This window comes from Delphinapterus leucas, chromosome 18, assembly GCF_059928025.1.
Source record: "Delphinapterus leucas isolate spDelLeu-1000000601 "Yukka" chromosome 18, BTC_Dleu_Yukka2, whole genome shotgun sequence".
Lineage (NCBI taxonomy): Eukaryota > Metazoa > Chordata > Mammalia > Artiodactyla > Monodontidae > Delphinapterus > Delphinapterus leucas.
In genome coordinates this window covers 75,470,829-75,490,721 of record NC_143146.1, presented here as the reverse complement: position 1 = coordinate 75,490,721, position 19,893 = coordinate 75,470,829, and the positions used below count along the sequence as shown (strand labels likewise).

The 19,893-nt window shown below is 42.8% G+C and overlaps 1 protein-coding gene across 1 annotated transcript in view; it reads left to right on the top strand.

The window, feature by feature from the left end:
- ATP8A2 (ATPase phospholipid transporting 8A2) overlaps positions 1 to 19,893 on the top strand; it is a 444,846-nt gene that overhangs the window by 154,613 nt on the left and 270,340 nt on the right. The window contains exon 24 of the mRNA XM_022574515.2: positions 5,813 to 5,985. Within this exon, the coding sequence (XP_022430223.2) occupies positions 5,813 to 5,985 (173 nt within the window). The remainder of the gene's footprint in view (positions 1 to 5,812; positions 5,986 to 19,893) is intronic.

Below are 19,893 nucleotides of genomic sequence, written 5' to 3'. Positions count from 1 at the left end.
CCTGGAAATGATTTGTATTATAGGAAGCCCTTGAAACATGACACATTTAATAGATTCCTCTTATCTACAGATTCCTCTTCTCTTGAACCTGTGGTCTAGAGGATGAGCATGACCATTAGAGGCTCACAGGCCCAAGGGTCATTCAGGAGAAGGTACTTTGCTCCTTTAACTTTAACGCTGATTTGGTTGAGTTGCTGCTCCTGAAACTCAAGCCATCCTGGCTTTTCAGCATCGTCAGCTCTGAGCCCGTTGGAATTTGCAGAACATCAAAGTGAGGGCTGAGGCAGCCGCTGCTACCAGGGCGTCTCAGAAATTCCTCAGGACACTGCCGAGCTCGGGGAAGGAGAGGATGACCTGCCTCGACAGGGTTCACCGCTGCCGGCACTGTTTAATTTTGAGGAGAGATTCCTGCTATCTGCAAATTGGTAAAAATGCATCCGGGTTCTAGAAATGGTTGTCTCTCCCGCTTTGTTTATTGAATTTAAAGTGATTAACAGTAGAACTGCCTTCCAGGTCCCATCTGCTTGTAGGCTGAGCGGGGTGCGCTTCAGCTGTGCTCAGGGGCCATCAGATGAACCTCTGATCTGCGAATCAGCAGAGAGACAAGCATTTCCCGAGATCACAGGGCAGCACTGTCTGTGGTGTTCATAGAATCTTATTAAAAAACCCGGCAAGGCAGAGACAAGTGCTGACCTTACTGATAAGAAGCGCAGGGTTCATCGTACAGCGTGTCTGGGGAAAAGTGTCTGGCGTGGCTCAGGGATCAGCCTTTACTCAGAGTTGCCCACTTTTGGCTTTAAGTCATGTGTGTTTTCAATTGTGAAGGAAAACAAAATGGAAGAACATCTATGCTAAGCTGGAAATATATTTTTTCATAATAACGCCTAAAAGGCAAATTCTAATGAAGAATTCCGGGATGTTTCGTAACTTTCAGGAAATGAAGCCCCAGCCCCAGCTCCCTATGCCCCCGCTAACAGCCAAGTCCCTTGTAACTTCCATAGTCGGTGTTTTATTAAAATCAGAGACTGCAGTATAAATTTTAGCAACTAGGCTAAATAGGCATTAACAGGCCCTGGGATCCAGCCACCCTTTGCAACGTCGTTCCTTTGGGAAAATAGAGTCTAAGTGCCCAATAACGAACTCACAAATAGACTTTTGAACCATGGTCCATTTGAGAATAAGGAACTGTTTGTGATATTAACACCTCCGATTGGCTTGCTCGAGAATTGCACAGAAGGGACCTATATTCTGCCACACACGTGTGGTGGGCCGAGCTAGTCTGGGTTTGATCAAAGATTATTGCTGAGTGGGCATTGAAAACGTAGGAATTAAAGACCAGAGTAGAGGCTGGAGACAAGGGTAGAGTTGGAAGGATGAATCTGGAGGGAGTTTAGTGGTAGGAAAGGTTTTCAGTCTCAAAGGCACAGGTGTGATTCTGAGCAGATGAAGTGCCGGGAGAACAGGATGGTTCAGGTAAGGGGGAAGGTTAGGCCTCGAGGACATTGAAGGCAAAGAGTCCAGGATACATTGAATCAGAAGAATCAAGGACCGATGGTTTTTAAGGAAGATGTAACGTAAAAATATACCAGGAAGGCTGGATAGCCCACAAGAAGGTCAGACAAACAGATGCCTCGAAGACCAGTAAATAATCTCTTAAAGGTATTACGGTGAAGGCTTAGCTTAGACACATCAGTTAATTTAGGGAGTCAGCACATTTATGGCGCACCTGCTCTGTGCTCTCGTGATCAGAGATTTTGGCAAAAGGAGTTTCTGCCTTCTTAGAATTTAAAATTTAGTATAATTCCAGCTAAACACAAAAATGAGCCACACCAGGCAAGGGTATGATCCTGGTGAGGTCTACAATCTGCCCATCAGGAGAATGTTAGGTTTTGATTAGTTCATTCTTTTGTGTGTGTATTTGCCACCCTGATTGTATTGTAGGGCTTATGGGGGTAGATACCATAGAGCATAGTAGGAACTTCAGTAACTACGTCTTGGTTGGTTGACGGTAATGGGTTTGACTCATGTAATTGTTCATTTGAACCCATTTATTAATGTACTGTACTCTTTACCAGCGTGTGAGAACGTGCCCGATCAATGGAATATAAATGTGAAATCTCTTTTATCGGTGTTGCGTGATTTAGGAATGTTTGGTGTTCTCCCTGCAAGTGGACAGCTTGGCCGCCATGTTTCTACAGGGTGCAGTTCAGCACCGCCAAGGGGTCATTACTCCCATGGGCATCGCCTGCTCCTAGAGGCCTTGCCCTGACCACCTGCCACTCCCAACCCCGCCATGCATTCACAGCCTTGTCTCCCGTGTTGTGTATGCTGTCCCTGCAGTTACGACGTTAAAGTAGAAACCTTACTCCAGGCAGTAAACGTGATAGCTTGTTGCTTGCGCACTGACTGTACCCACGTGGTCCTTTCATCTCTATATCCGCTCTGCCAAGAAGAGCTGCATCGCCAGTGAGTTCCAGGAGTGACCTTTCGTCTTAGTCAGCTCGGGCTGCTGTAACAAAAGTACCGTGGTCTGGGTGGCCTAAACACCGGGAATTCACTCCTCATGGTTGTGAAGGCTGAAAGCCCGGGATCAAGGTGCCGGCAGATCCAGGGCCTGATGAGGGTTCTCTTCCTGGTTTGTCTTCATGCTGTGTCTTCATGTGGCCGGAGGGGGAAACTAGGGTTGAGGGGTGGAGGGAGGAAAAGGGATCGCACAGCCAGTAACAAGACTTGTGCTGACACTGGGACAGCGCAAGCTTTACCGGACGGCCAAAGAATGGAGAAGCGGCCAACCGGGTTGAGAAGCTGACACATACACCAAACATATAGGAGGGTCAGAGTGAAGGGAGGGATTTGGAAAGAGGAGCAGGAATATTCAGGGGTTATCCGGGAATAGGGATGTGTTTGGACCCGGAACTGATCTAATACTCCTTTTCAGTCGTCGTTTGGGTTTTTCTGCTTGTTGTCATGGCAACTGTCAACTGTCCTGGCACTGGTGGGTGTGTCATTTAGCAGCTAACGAGTGTACAGTGAGGCTCAAAGTCCACTGGAAGTCAAGTCTTCCACCATCTTGGGCCTAGATGTTTCTAACCAGTTCTTGTTTTTTTCTATGCAGCTTCCTCCTGAAACTTAGATAAGAGCTATTGGTTTCCATTCCCGGGAAGGGCAGGGGTATGATTCTGGGGCAACAGCCTTGGTAACATCAGGAACATAGTTTTCTCAGCATGTTTCTCCCATCATATTCCCTTTGCTCAGGCTTTTTCTGGTGGCACCCCTCCGCATCATGCCCGAGCCTCCCACAGTGATAGGTGGTCAACCACCAATACTTGGACCTCCCCCAGGAAGAAGAACTGTCAGTGTCCGGTCTGTCCTCATGCACATTCCAGAAATAATCTCAAGTAGAGAGAGAAAGTACCCTTCATAATATCACTGTCTCTGCGTAGCTCCACTGGTGCTGTGTCCCCATAAAGAAGAGCCGTAGGCGGGGTCTGCGCACCTCAGGGACTCGTGCCCTCAGCCTCTTCCTCGAAGGACCCTGGGCTGGTCTGAGCCTCTGCCACGGTGCCGGCTTGCTGTCCGTGGACCAAATCTGCAAACCAGCCTGATTGCTTTGGCGAGACGTTTCCCAGGAGGGTTTTCTGTCTGCTGTGCTTGGACCCCGGCAGGCACGCCTCCAGAGTTGCCCGGACCTGTCTGATTCCCCCGGTGACACCCGCAGGCTGCCAAGCCGGGGTTTCCCTAAGTGGGTGGAATTTTCTTCTCTACCCAAACTCTAAAGGGCAGGCTGTTTGCACAGATAAAGTAAATATAGATGTTTTGTTTGAGATTCGGGATTACGCAACTAACCAAGGGTAAGAAGTATAAAGTGTCCTTTATTTTTAGTAAAAGTCAATTTAACTTTTTCTCTTAGAGCATTGTTTTATCAATTCCTCTATTATTGCATTGACAAAGCAGGCATTGTCGCTTAGGGCATTTATTCACTGTCTGAAGTGGCAGAGATGTGTGTTTTCCCTGGTGTAGGAAGTTCTTCATGAATAAATAGTAACAGGAAGAGGAATGGGTTTTATTGGATGCTTATTATATGCCAAGTAGATAACTCCCAGTAGCTCACTTTTCATAAGAAAAGTGCTATGAAGTGAGTATTCGAAGTGAGTATCCTTAGCTCTGTTTTACACTCGAGAAAACTGCTGTTTAAAGAGGTCCTGTATTTTGCCCAAGGTCACGGGGGTAGTAAGTGGAGAGTTGGGACCAGACCCCAGGCCACCTAACCATAGCACCGCAATTGTGCCTTAGGTGCATCTTTTTAATATTGTCAAAGTCTCTTGTTTAAAGGGTAACTGGGCAGTAAGATAGTATATTCTGCTTCTCACTTTGTGATGGCAGCTGATCCTCAGTTTAACGAGGGCTGGAAGAATCCCTGTTCATTCCACATATTTCTTTTTTTTTTTTTTTTTTTGCGGTACGCGGGCCTCTCTCACTGCTGTGGCCTCTCCCGCTGCGGAGCACAGGCTCCGGACGCACAGGCCCAGCGGCCATGGCCCACGGGCCCAACCGCTCCGCGGCATGTGGGATCCTCCCGGACCGGGGCACGAACCCGCGTCCCCTGCCTCGGCAGGCGGACTCTCAACCACTGCGCCACCAGGGAAGCCCCCACATATTTCTTAATTGTAATTTATGTTACCAGATGATAGATGTAAATATAACTTAATAGCCGAAGGACAGTTGTCCAGACGGAATAATTTCAGCTGACCTACGTGCTTCCCTGATTAACTTAAGCAGGCTTTTTATCATGAACCAAAAATTGTCTTTTATATATTATATTTGAACTAGATATCCTATTCGTAATCACAGATTCCGTTGGAAGATCAGAACGTCCTTGTTTTTAAATCTCAAAAGTGGTTCTATGCTTTAATTCCATCTGATCGTAGACATCCCACCAAAGCACTTATTTAGGTTGGTAGCAATGTTTTAAAACGTATTGGCAGTTTAACTTATTGGATATTTTTTGTAACATGAAAAAATTATCAGTTCGTTTCTTACTCTGATGATACATGGAGAGAAATGCAGATCTCAGCAGAGAATGGAAATTCATCTTTTGTGTTATTTTTATATCCTCTAATATCTTTTGGATGCTTTAAAGGTGACCTTGTGTGAACTGAGAGATGCTTGGCATTTAAGCTCCAGCAATGTTACCTTTTCCCAAAAAATGTATTTGTTTTTATGGAGTTTCCTGTTCTAGGGACACCAAGAATAATATGTATGTAGTGTAAAGGAGGGGAGAGAAAGACAGTCATCAGAACCTAAGCAATGAAAGTTCCAATGGAGAAGAATTTGGATAGACGGCAACCAGAGTAGGTTATTGTAAATATCAAATGTAAATGTCACTATGTGATATTCCCTAGCAGTCCAGTGGTTAAGACTTGGCCTTCGAATGCAGGGGGTGCAGGTTCTTTGGGGAGCTGAGGTCCTGCATGCCTTGGGGCCAAAAAAATCAAAACATAAAACAGGAGCAATATTGTAACAAATTCAATAAAGACTTTAAAAATTGTACACATCAAAAAAAAAAGCTTAAAAAAAAAATTTCACGATGGGGATGTTTTCACCCATAGCACAGACCTAGAGGGCAGGCCAGTGTCATTTTAATGTGTAAATATGCCAAGTTGAGCTCTGTATGTTTTACATTAGAATGGGCATGTTTTCATTTTAAGGAACGTACTTTGGATTTCTGGGCCTTTCTTTCTGCTTTTTAAAAGCTTCTGTTTTTGATTTATTAAAATGTGACACGTCCGCCCCCCCACCACCCTTGTTTCAGGCCACGCGGGCAGCCATTACTCAGCACTGCGCTGACCTTGGGAGTCTTCTGGGCAAGGAGAACGACGCGGCCCTCATCATCGACGGGCACACCCTGAAGTACGCGCTGTCCTTCGAGGTCAGGAGAAGCTTCCTGGACTTGGCCCTCTCGTGCAAAGCGGTCATATGCTGCAGGTAGGCTCACGGAGGCTGCCCGAGACTCATATTCTGACTTGCCTGAGTCCTGGGTTTACGTGAAAGAACCATTCACGGGAATAAGCTTTGGGGAAAAAACAAAAAGCAAAACAATAATACACATTCAACTGTCCACTCACAGATTGCGCACAAGGCGGTTAGTGGTTTTTGCGTTTTTGTTTTGTTTATTGACTTCTGAGCAGATCAGAGTGATCAAAGCCAGGGTCTCTGGTCATATTCACATAGGTAAAATGAAACACTCGGCCTCAAGCTCGTGGGCTGTTAGAAGGGTCCCAAGGACTTGGTTCCTTGGTTCCGGATGGATGCTCTCAACTTCCAAGTCTTGTGGGATTTGGATGCCTCTTTCCTGAAGGACAGTCGGTGCTTCTTTTCAGTCCACAAGGAGCTTTGGCTGCGGACCGTGCTGTGACAATTTTTGTTTTAAGATCTAACCAGATGCCCCTGCTGGCTTTTCTCGAAATCTGGGAAGGGTTTTTAGGGTGGGATTGTTAACAACCCATTGACTACTGGCTATACAAGGTCCAGTTTTGATAGAGATTTGAAAGTCAGGCAAATTATAGGCAGACCTGGGAGATACTATAGGTTTGTTTCTAGACCACCACAATAAAGCGAATATTGCAATAACACAGGTCAGGGGAATTTTTTGGTTTCTCAGTGTGTGTATAAGTTATTTTTACACTATACTGTAGTCTGTTAAGTGTGCAGTAACATTGTGTCTAAAAAATGTACAAATAAATCAGAAATATCTTATTGCTAAAAATATGCTAACCATCACCTGAGCCTTCAGCGACGGTCATTTTTGCTGTCCAGGGTTTGAAATATTTTAAGAATTACCAAAAAGTGACACAGAGTCACAGAGATACAAAGTGAACAGATGCTGTTGGAAAAAAGAGCACCAGTAGATTTGCTCAGCTCAGGGCTGCCACAAGCTTTCAATTTGTAAAAAACACAGTATCTGGTGAAGTGCAATAAAGCAAAGCACGATATAAAGAGAATAAACTAAATAAAGATGAGTGGCACCACCCCAGTTTTGCAGCAAACAACTTGAAAGGTGAGAGGGGAGCTTCCCGTTTCTGAAAGCACTGTGTTCAGGCTGCGCCTAGTATGTGGTTGTTAAATGCTCAATGCATATTGCTGGATTAATCATTTCATTGCTGCCTGTTCTTACATTTTACGGTTATACACTTTTCATACATTGTTTCCTTTGATACTTTCTCAGAAGCCTGTTATCAAGATGCTTTGAACTTCCTTGCTGTTTTAGTCTCTGAGGAACGCCTCCTGTGGGTTTGAGCCTGGTCCAGTTAGAATAACCGTTGTCACATTGACAAGTGGCCTTGCCATTTCTGCCTTACCCGAAGGCCCTGGTGATGCCACGCCTCTCTGCCCAGACCGCGGGACCCTGCCCGCTGGGGATGCCCAGCCAGTCTGAGGGCCCCACTGCCCTGCCATCAGGAAGTTCTTCTCTCCCAGGTCTCCCCAGCCTTGCCCCCTCCCGCTACTGGTTTCTGTACGAGACCAAAGAATCTGTTCTCACTGTCCCCACGAGTACACCTCCCCCCAGAGCCCTGACCGTCTGTCTTCACATAATGATATTCCCTGTCTTTTTTTTTTTTTTTTTTTTGCTGTCCTGATCCCTTTTCTTAATTCGGAACCTGCCGCCGAAGGTCAGGGAGCGCTGGAGGCTGGTGGAGCCTCCGTGCTGGAGAGAAATGTTGCTTTTGTGCCTGTGGCTGTAGGACATCTGAGGACCATGGGGGCGAGGAACAGATTCAAATGTGCTTGAAACAATGGATGAGAAGCCCATTTTGCCTGGAAGTCAGGACGCTCAGTACAGCTCTGAGGGACCTGAGACAGTGAGGGATGATCAGAGCATCTGGAAATGAAAGACCGTGCTTCCTGGTTTTATGGTGGTCCCCTCCCTTTTTAATTTATTTTTATTTTTTATTTTTTACTTTTTGTTTTGTTTTTGTTTTTTTTTTTTTGCGGTACGCGGGCCTCTCACTGCTGTGGCCTCCCCCGCCGCGGAGCACAGGCTCCGGACGCGCGGGCTCAGCGGCCATGGCTCACGGGCCCAGCCGCTCCGCAGCATGTGGGATCCTCCCAGACCGGGGCACGAACCCGCGTCCCTGCATCGGCAGGCAGACTCTCAACCGCTGCGCCACCAGGAAAGCCCTGTTGATACTTTTTGACTATTATGAGTAATGCTGCTATGAAGATTCATGTACAAGGTTTTGTATGGATTTATGTGTTTATTTCTCTTGGGTACACACCCAGGAGGGAAAGTGTTGGGTCAGGAAGTAGCTGTATATTTAACCTTTGGAGGAACCGTCTGACTGGCTTCCAAAGTGACTGCCCCGTTTTATATTCTCACTAGCAGTGTGTGAAGGTTCCAGTTTCTCCACATGTAGGCTAACGCTTGTTATTATCCATCTTTTGATTGGGTATCCTAGTAGGTGTGAGGCGATTCCTCATTGTGGGTTTTTTTTTATTTTTTTATTTTTTACTATTTTTTTGGTTGCGCCGGGTCTTAGTTGCGGCAGGCGGGCTCTCTAGTTGCAGCTCACCAGCTCCTTAGCTGCAGCATGCATGTGGGATCTAGTTCCCTGAACAGGGATCGAACCCGGGCCCCCTGCATTGGGAGTGTGGAGTCTTATCCACTGCGCCATCAGGGAAGTCTGTCATTGTGGTTTTGATTGGTGCTTCCCTGATGGTTGATGATACTGAGCATCTTTTCATATGCTTATTGGCCATTTATATATCTTGTTTGGAGAAATGTCTATTCAAGCCGTTTGCACATTTTTTTAATGGGATTATTTGTCTCCTTTATTATTGAGTTGTAAGAGTTCTTTATGTACTCTGGATAAAGTATTTATCAGATATATAATTTACAAATATTTTTTCTCCTTCTGTAGGCTGTCTTTTCATTTTCTCAGTGGTACTGTTTGTAGCACAAAAGATGTTAATTTTCATGAAGCGTTTTCTCTTCTGTCCCTTGTGTTTTGGTGTCGTTATCTAACAAGCCCACTTTTCTGAGCAGTTGGCACTGCGCTTTCTTTCCTGGATTCCACTGGGGAGGTTTAGATGAGGGACATACACAGGGCAAGAAGGCTAGAAAGAATGATGGGGAAGGACTTTCTCACAATTTCCCCCTTTGGGTCTACGTTGTTAAGTGGCTGGGTAGGCAGCACCTGGTGTCTAGCAAGTGTCACCACCCGAGGTGGTCACTGTCTCACGTAGAGCCTGAGGTCACGGTGAGAAAGTCAATGGTCCCCAGCAGTTGCCATATTAGGGAGCCATCACCGCGCTGTGGCGGTGAGCAGAGACACACCACACCAGAAACAGCAAGAGATGCGGAAAATCTGGTAAACTGTAAATCATAGCACACGTGCTCTAACTTCATGGTTTTTCAGAGGGAAATCAGAACGAGTCCATTTGGATTCTCAGGGGAGAGCCAGGAATGCCTTCCAGGCTCTATGGGAGTATGCGCTCTGCTTGCCAGGTGCTTGATACCAAAGAAAAACATCTTTTTCCCCTTCTGACTGTGACTGCGCTCAGAGGGCTTTGTGTGTCACATCACGCTGTACCCCTAACGGCTCCACAGGAAGGCGTTCAAACTGGAATTGGCACTGAAAGAGGAAATTTCAAATTAAATACGGTTACTGTCTACAAAATAGAAACACTAATTGAGAAAAGGAGTCCAGGATGGTGCACTATTTTACCTTCAGGAGACGTTTCTTGGCTGCTCTCATACTTCAGATTAAGGAAAAGGAAAAAAAAACCCACAGACTTTTTTTTTTTTTTTTAAAGCACTCACTTTTCAGATATGCTTTCTATTCATTGAGAATTTAAACTTAAATTTAATATGTGACTTCAAATATAAGGTCCACCTTTTCACACTTTTCATCTTTAAAATGCAATCGTTATAAAAGTTACCCTTTTCTCCAATAACAAAGTAGTTTTTTTTTTTTTCAGAAAATAATTTTTCAGTGAAATCGTGATGCACTGTCTCCCAGCTGTATTGATTCAGAGACTGGCAAAGGTTGTGTGAAAATGGATAAATACTTTTAAACTAAAACAATACTTCAGGCAGCAGAAAGAGGGGAAGTATAAGAATTTGTTAAAGATTTTGCCGAGATTGGAATCACACTCTTTTGCTAATTACACATTGCTATTCCCGAGTATTTTACATGTGGTTAAAATCCTCAAAAAGTCATCATGTGGTCAGCGGAACAGTTACCGGTCAATGTGGACGGCAGTTTACTGTTGTCTGGCAGGGGTGTTATTTGTTGAGGTGTAAACTGCTTCGTCCAGTAAGATCTTTATTTTAGGCTTGATATTTGCCGTTCCTGGGCATCGTAGGAGAACAGAGACAAGACTGGTCTTTGCCTTAAGTGTGAATGATGAATGTGTGTCTGTAGCCCTTGCCTCTCGTGCACGCCCCTCCTCCTTGAAATCAGACCTTCTCCAGGAAGACCTCCATCTTGCCATATGCACAGCCTCTCAATTCCTTTCTGGATTCGTCCTCAGCCTCTGATATCCAGGGCTCCCCTTGGATTCTGTTTCCATGACACCCCCCCTCTTCTCCCTAGTTATGTGTCCCCCCCATGGGCTCTTTCACAGCACCTTTGAAATGCTGTACTTCCAGGGTTTGCCCTTGGCCCTGTTGTATTCCCACCCCGCGTCTTTCTCTGGCACGTGTCCTCTGGCCATCTACCTTCTCCATTAGTGATCCTCAGCACTAGCTTCCCACTGAATCATCTGGAGAACTTAAAACATTTTCTCCTCAAAAAGTTAAACCTAGAATTACCATATGACCCGGCCATTTCCCTCCTGGATAAATACCCAAAAGAATTAAAACAGGTAATCAAGCAAATACTTGTATGTGCGCGTTCGTAACAGCACTAGTCATAATGGCCAAAAGGTGGACACAACCCAAGTGTCGATCGATGGATGAATGGGCAAGCAGAATGTGGTCTGTCCATACAGTGGACTCTTTTTCAGCCATAAGAAGGAATGAAGCACTGATACGTGCTACAGCATGGATATATCTCGAAAACATAGGTAGGAAAAGAAGCCGGTCACAAAAGACCACGTATTATAGGATTCCATTCCTATGACATATTCGGAATAAGCACATCCATCCAGAGGGAACGCAGGTTAGTGGTTTTCAGGGGCTGGGGGAGGAGGAATTGGGAGTGATGTTTTAGTGGGTACGAGGTCTCCTTTTGGGGATGATAATGTTCTGGAACTCGATAGGGATGATGGTTGCACAGCATTTTGTACATGTACTGAATGCTACTGAATTGTTACACTTTAAGTGGTTAATTTTATGTTAACTTTACCTTAAAGATATAGGCAAATGAACAAAAGAAGTCATCCCTTGAATTGAAATGTTTGTTGAATGAAAAAAACGAAATGTTGGATGGAAGTTTTATTTATTTGCACAAAATTTTTGTTGAGAGACAACAAACAAAGAAGGTTGTGATCCCCAGATCGTACCCCAGAACAATTAAAGCAGAAGCCTAGGAATTTTACGAACTTCCAGGTGGTTCTAATGAGTAGTCAGGGTTGAGAGTAGATGACCTTCCCAGTCTGCGTGTCCAGCGTGGCCTCTTCCTTGAGCTCCAGATCTGTAGATCCATCTGCACCTGGGATTTTTCACACTGACGTTCTTGGGCACCTTTAGTTGGAATGTGACTGAGCGGGTCACCATCCTCTCTGGTCCCCGCACTGCCTCATCCCTGCTGGTCTCCCCACTGGTCCTCCCAGTTTACTGTCTCAGTGATACAGTACAGTGGTACTCCTCTCCGTTGCCAGGGTCTTCTCATAGCGGAACAGGCAGGATGTTATATCCAAGGGACTTTTAGAGAGACTAAACCGTATAAACAAATTACGATGTTGAGGTCTGAAACTGCAGTCTCGCGATTTGTTGATCTTTGATAAGGGTTGTCTTGGTTTTTATAAATGAGGAAATAAGAGCCTGAGACAAGTTACATCATCTTGCCCCCGGGTTCAGCAAGTGATAGAGGCGTTAGCCGCGCTTCCTGGATCTGAATGAGATCAGGGCCTCTGCTCTTGAGTCATGTAATTGTCTCTGCCAGCAGAGCCATGGTCCCATGTTTATTACTGTCAAGACTCAGTTTCAGATGAAAGGTTTGGCTTTTAACACATTTTTCAAAAAGTAGAATTTGTTTACACCGATTTAGCATAAAGTCTTGTGGGATTTATCATTCTCCAGGGGGATAACAGTCATGTAGAAAATGGGTAAACCGTTTTCAGTGTGTTGAAGAAGGAGTCCTCTGTTCTCTCTTCCTTGTTTTCCTTTACTTAAAACGACCGTCTTTCTTGTTTTCTCATTTTTCCTTTTTCTGTGCAGCTCTTTATTTCTGTCAAAATGGGGATCAATTTCGTAGGCACAGATGGGAGCTGGGGGGACACCTCGACCTCTTGAGAACATTGAGAAGTTTAAAAGGTTTGTATTGTCAGGAAAAGAGTCATGAAAGAGTCATCAGGGTTCCCCTTGTGAGGGAGCTGATAGATGGCCTCACTGCAGCCCCCTGCAAACACAGGGGATGCTTAGGGCCCCAGTGCCGCCACCCGGGCAGATGTGATTTATGGCTTTGAGTCTCTGGGCAGGAGATGGAGTGGAAGGAAAACATCACAGCAGAGACTTCCCCCTGATTGTGCAAATTAGGGACCTCAGAAGACATCGTTTATTTTCTCCAATGTGTTTAGACTTCTGTCTTTCAGGATCGATTTGAAGATAAACATGTACGTACTTACTCTGATACCACAGGAGTAAAGACACTCCAGAGGAGAGGGCTGAGGGGGTACAACCAATGTTTCCAGAAACTTTTGGGGCTGATTTTGCTAACTGTAGAGCGATTTATATTTCTTGTAGAGAAAAGTTAGAAAGGGCAGATAAATAAGAAGAAAGAACACAGCATTCACAGTCCCGTAGACTAGAGATCATTACTGTTAGCAATTGGTATTTAAATGTAGATCTTTTTCAGTTAAAATGCTTTTTCTTGAAAGAGCGTTAGCCAGTTCACAATATGTAAAGTGAAAAGATGCTAGACAGTTTCTGCGGCAAATAGTAACATAAAATGTGTTTTAAAAAAGCTTTGTAATGTTCTGTTATGAAAACACAATGGTTGGTTTAATTTATTCCTAGTTGTTGAATATTCAGGTTAAGAGGGTTTTCTTTCACTATTTTAAATATCACTATGAATAAGATTTTTGTAGCTCAGTCTTTGCGAGGACACTTGATGATTTCCGTACAATAATAATGCATTTCAAGAGTAAGCAACATAGGGACTTCCCTGGTGGCGCAGTAGTTAAGAATCCACCTGCCAATGCAGGGGACACGGGTTCGATCCCTGATCCGAGAAGATCCCACATGCCGCGGAGCAACTAAGCCCGTGCGCCACAGCTACTGAGCTTGCGCTCTAGAGCCCGCGAGCCACAGCTACTGAGCCCACATGCATAGAGCCCGTGCTCTGCAACAAGAGAAGCCACCGCAATGAGAAGCCCGCGCACTGCAACGAAGAGTAGCCCCTGCTTGCCGCAACTAGAGAAAGCCCGTGCGCAGCAGCGAAGACCAATGCAGCCAAAAATATTTAAATAAAATAAATAAATTTTAAAAAAAAAGTAAGCAGCACAGAAATTTGCAAAAGTATCTGTGCCCGTTCCCTAGGAAAGCGAAGGGATGTGTCTTAGGTACTGTCAGTAGCTCACTCCCTGCCTGGTTGGGAGACACGTGCTGTCCTCTGTTTAGTCAGCAGAGCTGGGCTTTGTTAGTCTCACTTGGAAAAGGGAGCAGATGAGAGATTATTTTGTGGCAGGACACATATGAGCAGACTCTAGAAAGAAACTGATGCTGCATTTTTACACGCTGACAGTCTGCCGTTCCCACGACTGGCTCGGTCTTATACCCATTTTGTGGACTCTCTGAAGCCTCTGACGCACTTATCCAAACCCAGTGCATCTGTCCTCCCTGGGGACTGCTCCTGTGGAAAGGAATTGCCTCTTCCCACTTGGTCTCCACTCCAGCTGGAGGTGTGATGGACGCTAAGACATCTCAGGATGCTGTGCATTTGTTGTGTGGTATCTTTCAGCCTGTGAACCATCCCCAAGAATCGTATCAAAACAGAGTTCAGACACACTAATTAAAATTGTACCACCAATCATGTTTTGATTGGCCTCTATGTTGGTGGGGATCCAGTCATCCAGTTGTGAAAATAAAACCTTTCTTTGGTTTCTTTCATGGTGTGATTTCTCAGCATCCTACATGTTTAGTTAAAAGTCAGTTCCCTCCTTGGATCTTTTATTCCAGAGAGCGTTATTAACTTGTCGAGGTTGTAAGCCTATCCTTGGGTTGTTTGTATTATGGCTTAGTGTATGTTTGCCCATTTGTTGATTAAATGCAATTAAGGGAGAATTCATTTTTCAGACAGGTTTTTGGGGGTGAGCTCTAAAATGAATGCTATTATTTGAATGATTGCAACAATTTATGTTGTCCTAACTGGCCTTCTTGTTAGTCTGCAAAGATGAGTGCTCAGATGTAGCAGGTCTTGGGCAGCATGTTGAATGAAAACGATTTCCAGAAGCCCAATGTTTAAGAAATGTTCTTCCGCCCACAGGTTTTACTAGTTTCTCTGGAATGAAAATTAGGTGGATGAAGATTTTGTAGTGTTGAAAAAAATCGCTTGTGTTCGCCATTGTAGAGACTGGCATACTTGGAGATTTCGGAGTATTAATCCAGAGTAGAAAAAGGAATCCCTTTCTAAACATTTCTAGCATAGAAAAAAATTCTTATTAAACTTTTGTAAAGCAAAGATAATTTTGGTGATGACTCATGTTTAGAAGTTCAGGACTGTTTTCATCTTAAATAACTATTTCAGGAAATAATTTATGCTTATCATTCTGCGAGATCAACTTTTTGACTTTTAGGGATTTCTATTATGTTTGATTCTCTCCTCCAGGTAAAAGTTACATGTTATCACTATTTATTTTATTTTTTTAAAAGATCTTTATTGGAGTATAAGTGCTTCACAATACTGTGTTAGTTTCTGTTGTACATCAAAGTGAATCAGCCATATGCAGACATATGTCCCGATATCCCCTCCCTCTTGAGCCTCCCTCCCACCCTCCCTATCCCACCCCTCTAGGTGGTCACAAAGCACCGAGCTGATCTCCCTGTGCTATGCGGCTGCTTCCCACTAGCTATCTGTTTTACATTTGGTAGTGTATATATGTCCATGCCACTCTCTCACTTCGTCCCAGCTTCCCCCTCCCAGCCCGTGTCATCAAGTCCATTCTCTATGTCTACGTCTTTATTCCTGCCCTGCCACTAGGTTCGTCAGTACCTTTTTTTTTTTTTTTAAGATTCCATATATATGCATTAGCATACAGTATTTGTTTTTCTCTTTCTGACTGACTTCACTCTGTATAACAGACTCTAGGTCCATCCACCTCACTACAAATAACTCAATTTCGTTTCTTTTTATGGCTGAGTAATATTCCATTGTATATATGTGCCACATCTTTATCCATTCATCTGTCGATGGACACTTAGGTTGCTTCCATGTCCTGGCTATTGTAAACAGTGCTGCAATGAACATTGTGGTACCTGTCTCTTTTTGAATTATGGTTTTCTCAGGGTATATGCCCAGTAGTGGGATTGCTGGGTCGTATGGTAGTTCTATTTTTAGTTTTTTAAGGAACCTCCATACTGTTCTCCATAGTGGCTGTATCAATTTACATTCCCACCAACACTGCAGGAGGTTCCCTTTTCACCACACCCTTTCCAGCATTTATTGTTTCTAGATTTTTTGATAATGGCTATTCTGACCGGCATGAGGTGATACCTCATTGTAGTTTTGATTTGCATTTCTCTAATAATTAGAGATGTTGAGCATCTTTTCATGTGCCTCTTGGCCATTGTATGTCTTCCTTGGTAAAATGTCTATTTAGGTCTTCTGCCTATTTTTTAACTGGATTGTTTTTCTTTTGATATTGAGCTCCATGAGCTGTTTGTATATTTTGGAGATTAATCCTTTGTTTGTTGTCTCATTTGCAAATATTTTCTCCCATTCTGAGGGTTGTCTTTTTGTCTTGTGTATGGTTTCCTTTCTGTGCAAAAGCTTTGAAGTGTAATTAAGTCCCATTTGTTTAATTTTGTTTTTATTTCCATCAGTCTAGGAGGTGGGTCAAAAAAGATCTTGCTGTGGTTTATGTCAAAGAGTGTTTTTCCTATGTTTTCCTCTAAGAGTTTAATAGTGTCTGGCCTTAGATTTGGGTCTTTAATCCATTTGGAGTTTATTTTTGTGTATAGTGTTAGGGAGTGCTCTAATTTCATTCTTTTACATGTAGCTGTCCAGTTTTCCCAGCACCACTTATTGAAGAGGCTGTCTTTTCTCTATTGTATGTTCTTGCCTCCTTTGTTGTAAATTAGGTGCCCATATGTGCGTGGGTTTATCTCTGGGCTTTCTATCCTGTACCATTGATCTACATTTCTGTTTTTGTGCCAGTACCGTACTGTCTTGATTACTGTAGCTTTGTGGTATAGTTTGACGTCAGGGAGCCTGATTCCTCCAACTCCGCTTTTCTTTCTCAAGATTGCTTTGGCTATTCGGGGTCTTTTGTGTTTCCATACGAATTGTAAAATTTTTTGTTCTAATCTGTGAAGCATGCCACTGGTAGTTTGATAGCGATTGCAATGAATCTGTAGATTGCTTTGGGTAGTATAGTCATTTTCACAATATTGATTTTTCCAATCCAAGAACATGGAATATTTCTCCATCAGTTTATGTCATCTTTGATTTCTTTCATCAGTGTTTTATAGTTTTCTGAGTACAAGTCTTTCACCTCCTTAGGCAGGTTTATTCCTAGGTATTTTATGCTTTTTGTTGCGATGGTAAATGGGATTGTTTCCTTAATTTCTCTTTCTGATTTTTCGTTGTTGGTGTATAGGAATGTCAGAGATTTCCGTGCATTAATTTTGTATCCTGCAACCTTACCAGATTCATTGATTAGTTCTAGTAGTTTTCTGGTGGCATCTTTAGGATTTTCTATGTATAGTATCATGTCATCTGCAAACAGTGACAGTTTTACTTCTTCTTTTCCAGTTTGTATTCCTTTTATTTCTTTTCTTTCTCTGATTGCTGTGGTTAGGACTTCCAAAACTATGTTGAATAAGAGTGGTGAGAGTGGACATCCTTGTCTTGTTCCTGATCTTAGTGGAAATGCTTTCAGTTTTTCACCATTGAGTATGATGCTTGCTGTGGGTTTGTCATATATGGCCTTTATTATGTTGAGGTAGGTTCCCTCTATGCCCATTTTCTGGGGAGTTTTTATCATAGATCGGTATTAAATTTTGTCAAAAGCTTTTTCTACATCTATTGATATGATCATATGGTTTTTACTCCTTAATTTGTTAATGTGGTGTATCACATTGATTGATTTGCATATATCGAAGAATCCTTGCATCCCTGAGATAGATCCCACTTGATCATGGTGTATGATCCTTTCAATGTGTTGTTGGATTCTGTTTGCTAGTATTTTGTTCAGGAGTTTTGCACCTATGTTCATCAGTAATACTGGTCTGTAATTTTCCTTTTTTGTGATATCTTTTTCTGGTTTTGGTATCAGTGTGATGGTGGTTTCGTAGGATGAATTTGGGAGTGTTTCTCCCTCTGCAATTTTTTGGAAGAGTTTGAGAAGAAGGATTGGTGTTAGCTCTTCTGTAAATGTTTGATAGAATTCGCCTGTGAAGCCACCTGGTCCTGGACTTTTGTTTGTTGGAAGATTTTTAATTATGGTTTCAATTTCATTACTTGTGATAGTATCGTCCGTTTGTATTTTCTAATTCTTCCTGGTTCAGTCTTGGAAAATTGTACCTTTCCGAGAATTTGTCCATTTCTTGATGGTTGTCCATTTTATTGGCATATAGTTGTTTGTAGTAGTCTCTTATAATCCTTTGTATTTCTTCAGTGTCAGTTGTGATTTCTCCTTTTTCATTTCTAATTTTATTGATTTGCATCCTCTCCCTTTTTTTCTTGATGAGTCTGGCTAAGGGTTTATCGATTTCATTTATCTTCTCAAAGAACCAGCTTTTAGTTTTATTGAACTTTGCTTTTGTTTTCTTTGTTTCTATTTCATTTATTTCTGCTCTGATCTTTATGATTTCTTCTACTGACTTTGGATTTTCTTTGCTCTTCTTTCTCTAGTTGTTTTAAGTCTATAGGGTTAGATTGTTTATTTGAGATTTTCTTGTTTCTTGAGGTGAGATTGAATTGCTCTTAACTTCCCTCTTAGAACTGCTTTTGCTGCATCCCATAGGTTTTGGGTCATCATGTTTTCATTGTCATTTGTTTCTATGTATTTTCTAATTTCTTCTTTGATTTCTTCAGCGATCTCTTGGTTATTTAGTAGCATACTGTTTAGCCTCCATGTATTTGTGTTTTTTTACAGTTTTTTTTTCCTGTAATTGCTTTCCAATCTCATAGCGTTGTGGTCAGAAAAGATGCTTGATATGATTGCAATTTTCCGAGGCTTGATTTGTGACCCAAGATGTGGTCCTGGAGAATGTTCCATGAGCACTTGAGAAGACAGTGTATTCTGCCACTTTTGGGTGGAATGTTCTGTAAATATCAATTAAATCTATCTGGTCTGTTGTGTTATTTAAAGCTTGTATTTCCTTATTTATTTTCTCTTTGGGTTATCTGTCCGTTGGTGTAAGTGGGGTGTTAAAGTCCCCTACTATTATTTTGTTACTGTTGATTTTTCCTTTCATGGTTGTTAGCATTTGCCTTATGTATTGAGGTGCTCCTTTGTTGGGTGCATAAACGTTTATAATCGTTATATCTTCTTCTTGGATTGATCCTTTGATCATTATGTAGTGTCCCTCCTTATCTCTTGTAACAGCCTTTACTTTAAAATCTGTTTTATCTGATGTGAGTATTGCTACTTCAGCTGTCTTTTGATTTCCATGTGCATGGAATATTGTTTTCCATCCCTTCACTTTCAGTCTGTATGTGTCCCTAGGTCTGAAGTGGGTCTCTTGTAGACAGCATATATATGGGTCTTGTTTTTGTATCCATTCAGCCAGTCTGTGTCTTTTGGTTGGGGCATTTAATCCATTTACATTCAAGCTTATTATTAATATGTATGTTCCTATTACCATTTTCTTAATTGCTTTGGGCTTGTTTTTGTGGGTCTTTTTCTTCTCTTGTGTTTCCTGCCTAGAGAAGTTTCTTTAGCATTTGTTGTAAAGCTGGTTTGGTGGTGCTGAATTCTTCTAGCTTTTGCTTGTCTGAAAAGCTTTTGATTTCTCCAGCGAATCTGAATGAGATCCTTGCTGGGTAGAGTAATCTTGGCTGTAGGTGTTTCTCTTTCATCACTTTAAGTATATCCTGCCACTGCCTTCTGGGCTGCAGAGGTTCTGCTGAAAAATCAGCTGATAACCCTATGGGGATTCCTTTGCATGTTATATTTTGTTTTTCCCTTGCTGCTTTTAATATTTTTCCTTTGAATTTAATTTTTGTTAGTTTGATTAATATGTGTCTTGGTGTGTTTTTCTTAGGGTTTATCCTTTATGGAACTCTCTGTGCTTCCTGGACTTGGGTGACTGTTTCCTTTCCCATGTTAGGGAATTTTGGACCATAATCTCTTCAAATATTTTCTCAGACCCTTTCTTTTTCTCCTCTTCTTCTGGGACCCCTATAATTTGAATGTTGGTGTGTTTAGTGTTGTCCCAGAGGTCTCTGAGATTGTCTTCAATTCTTTTCATTCCTTTTTCTTTATTCTGCTCCTCGGCAGTTATTTCCACCATCTTGTCTTCCAGGTCACTTATTTCTTCTTCTGCCTCCGTTATTCTGTTGTTGA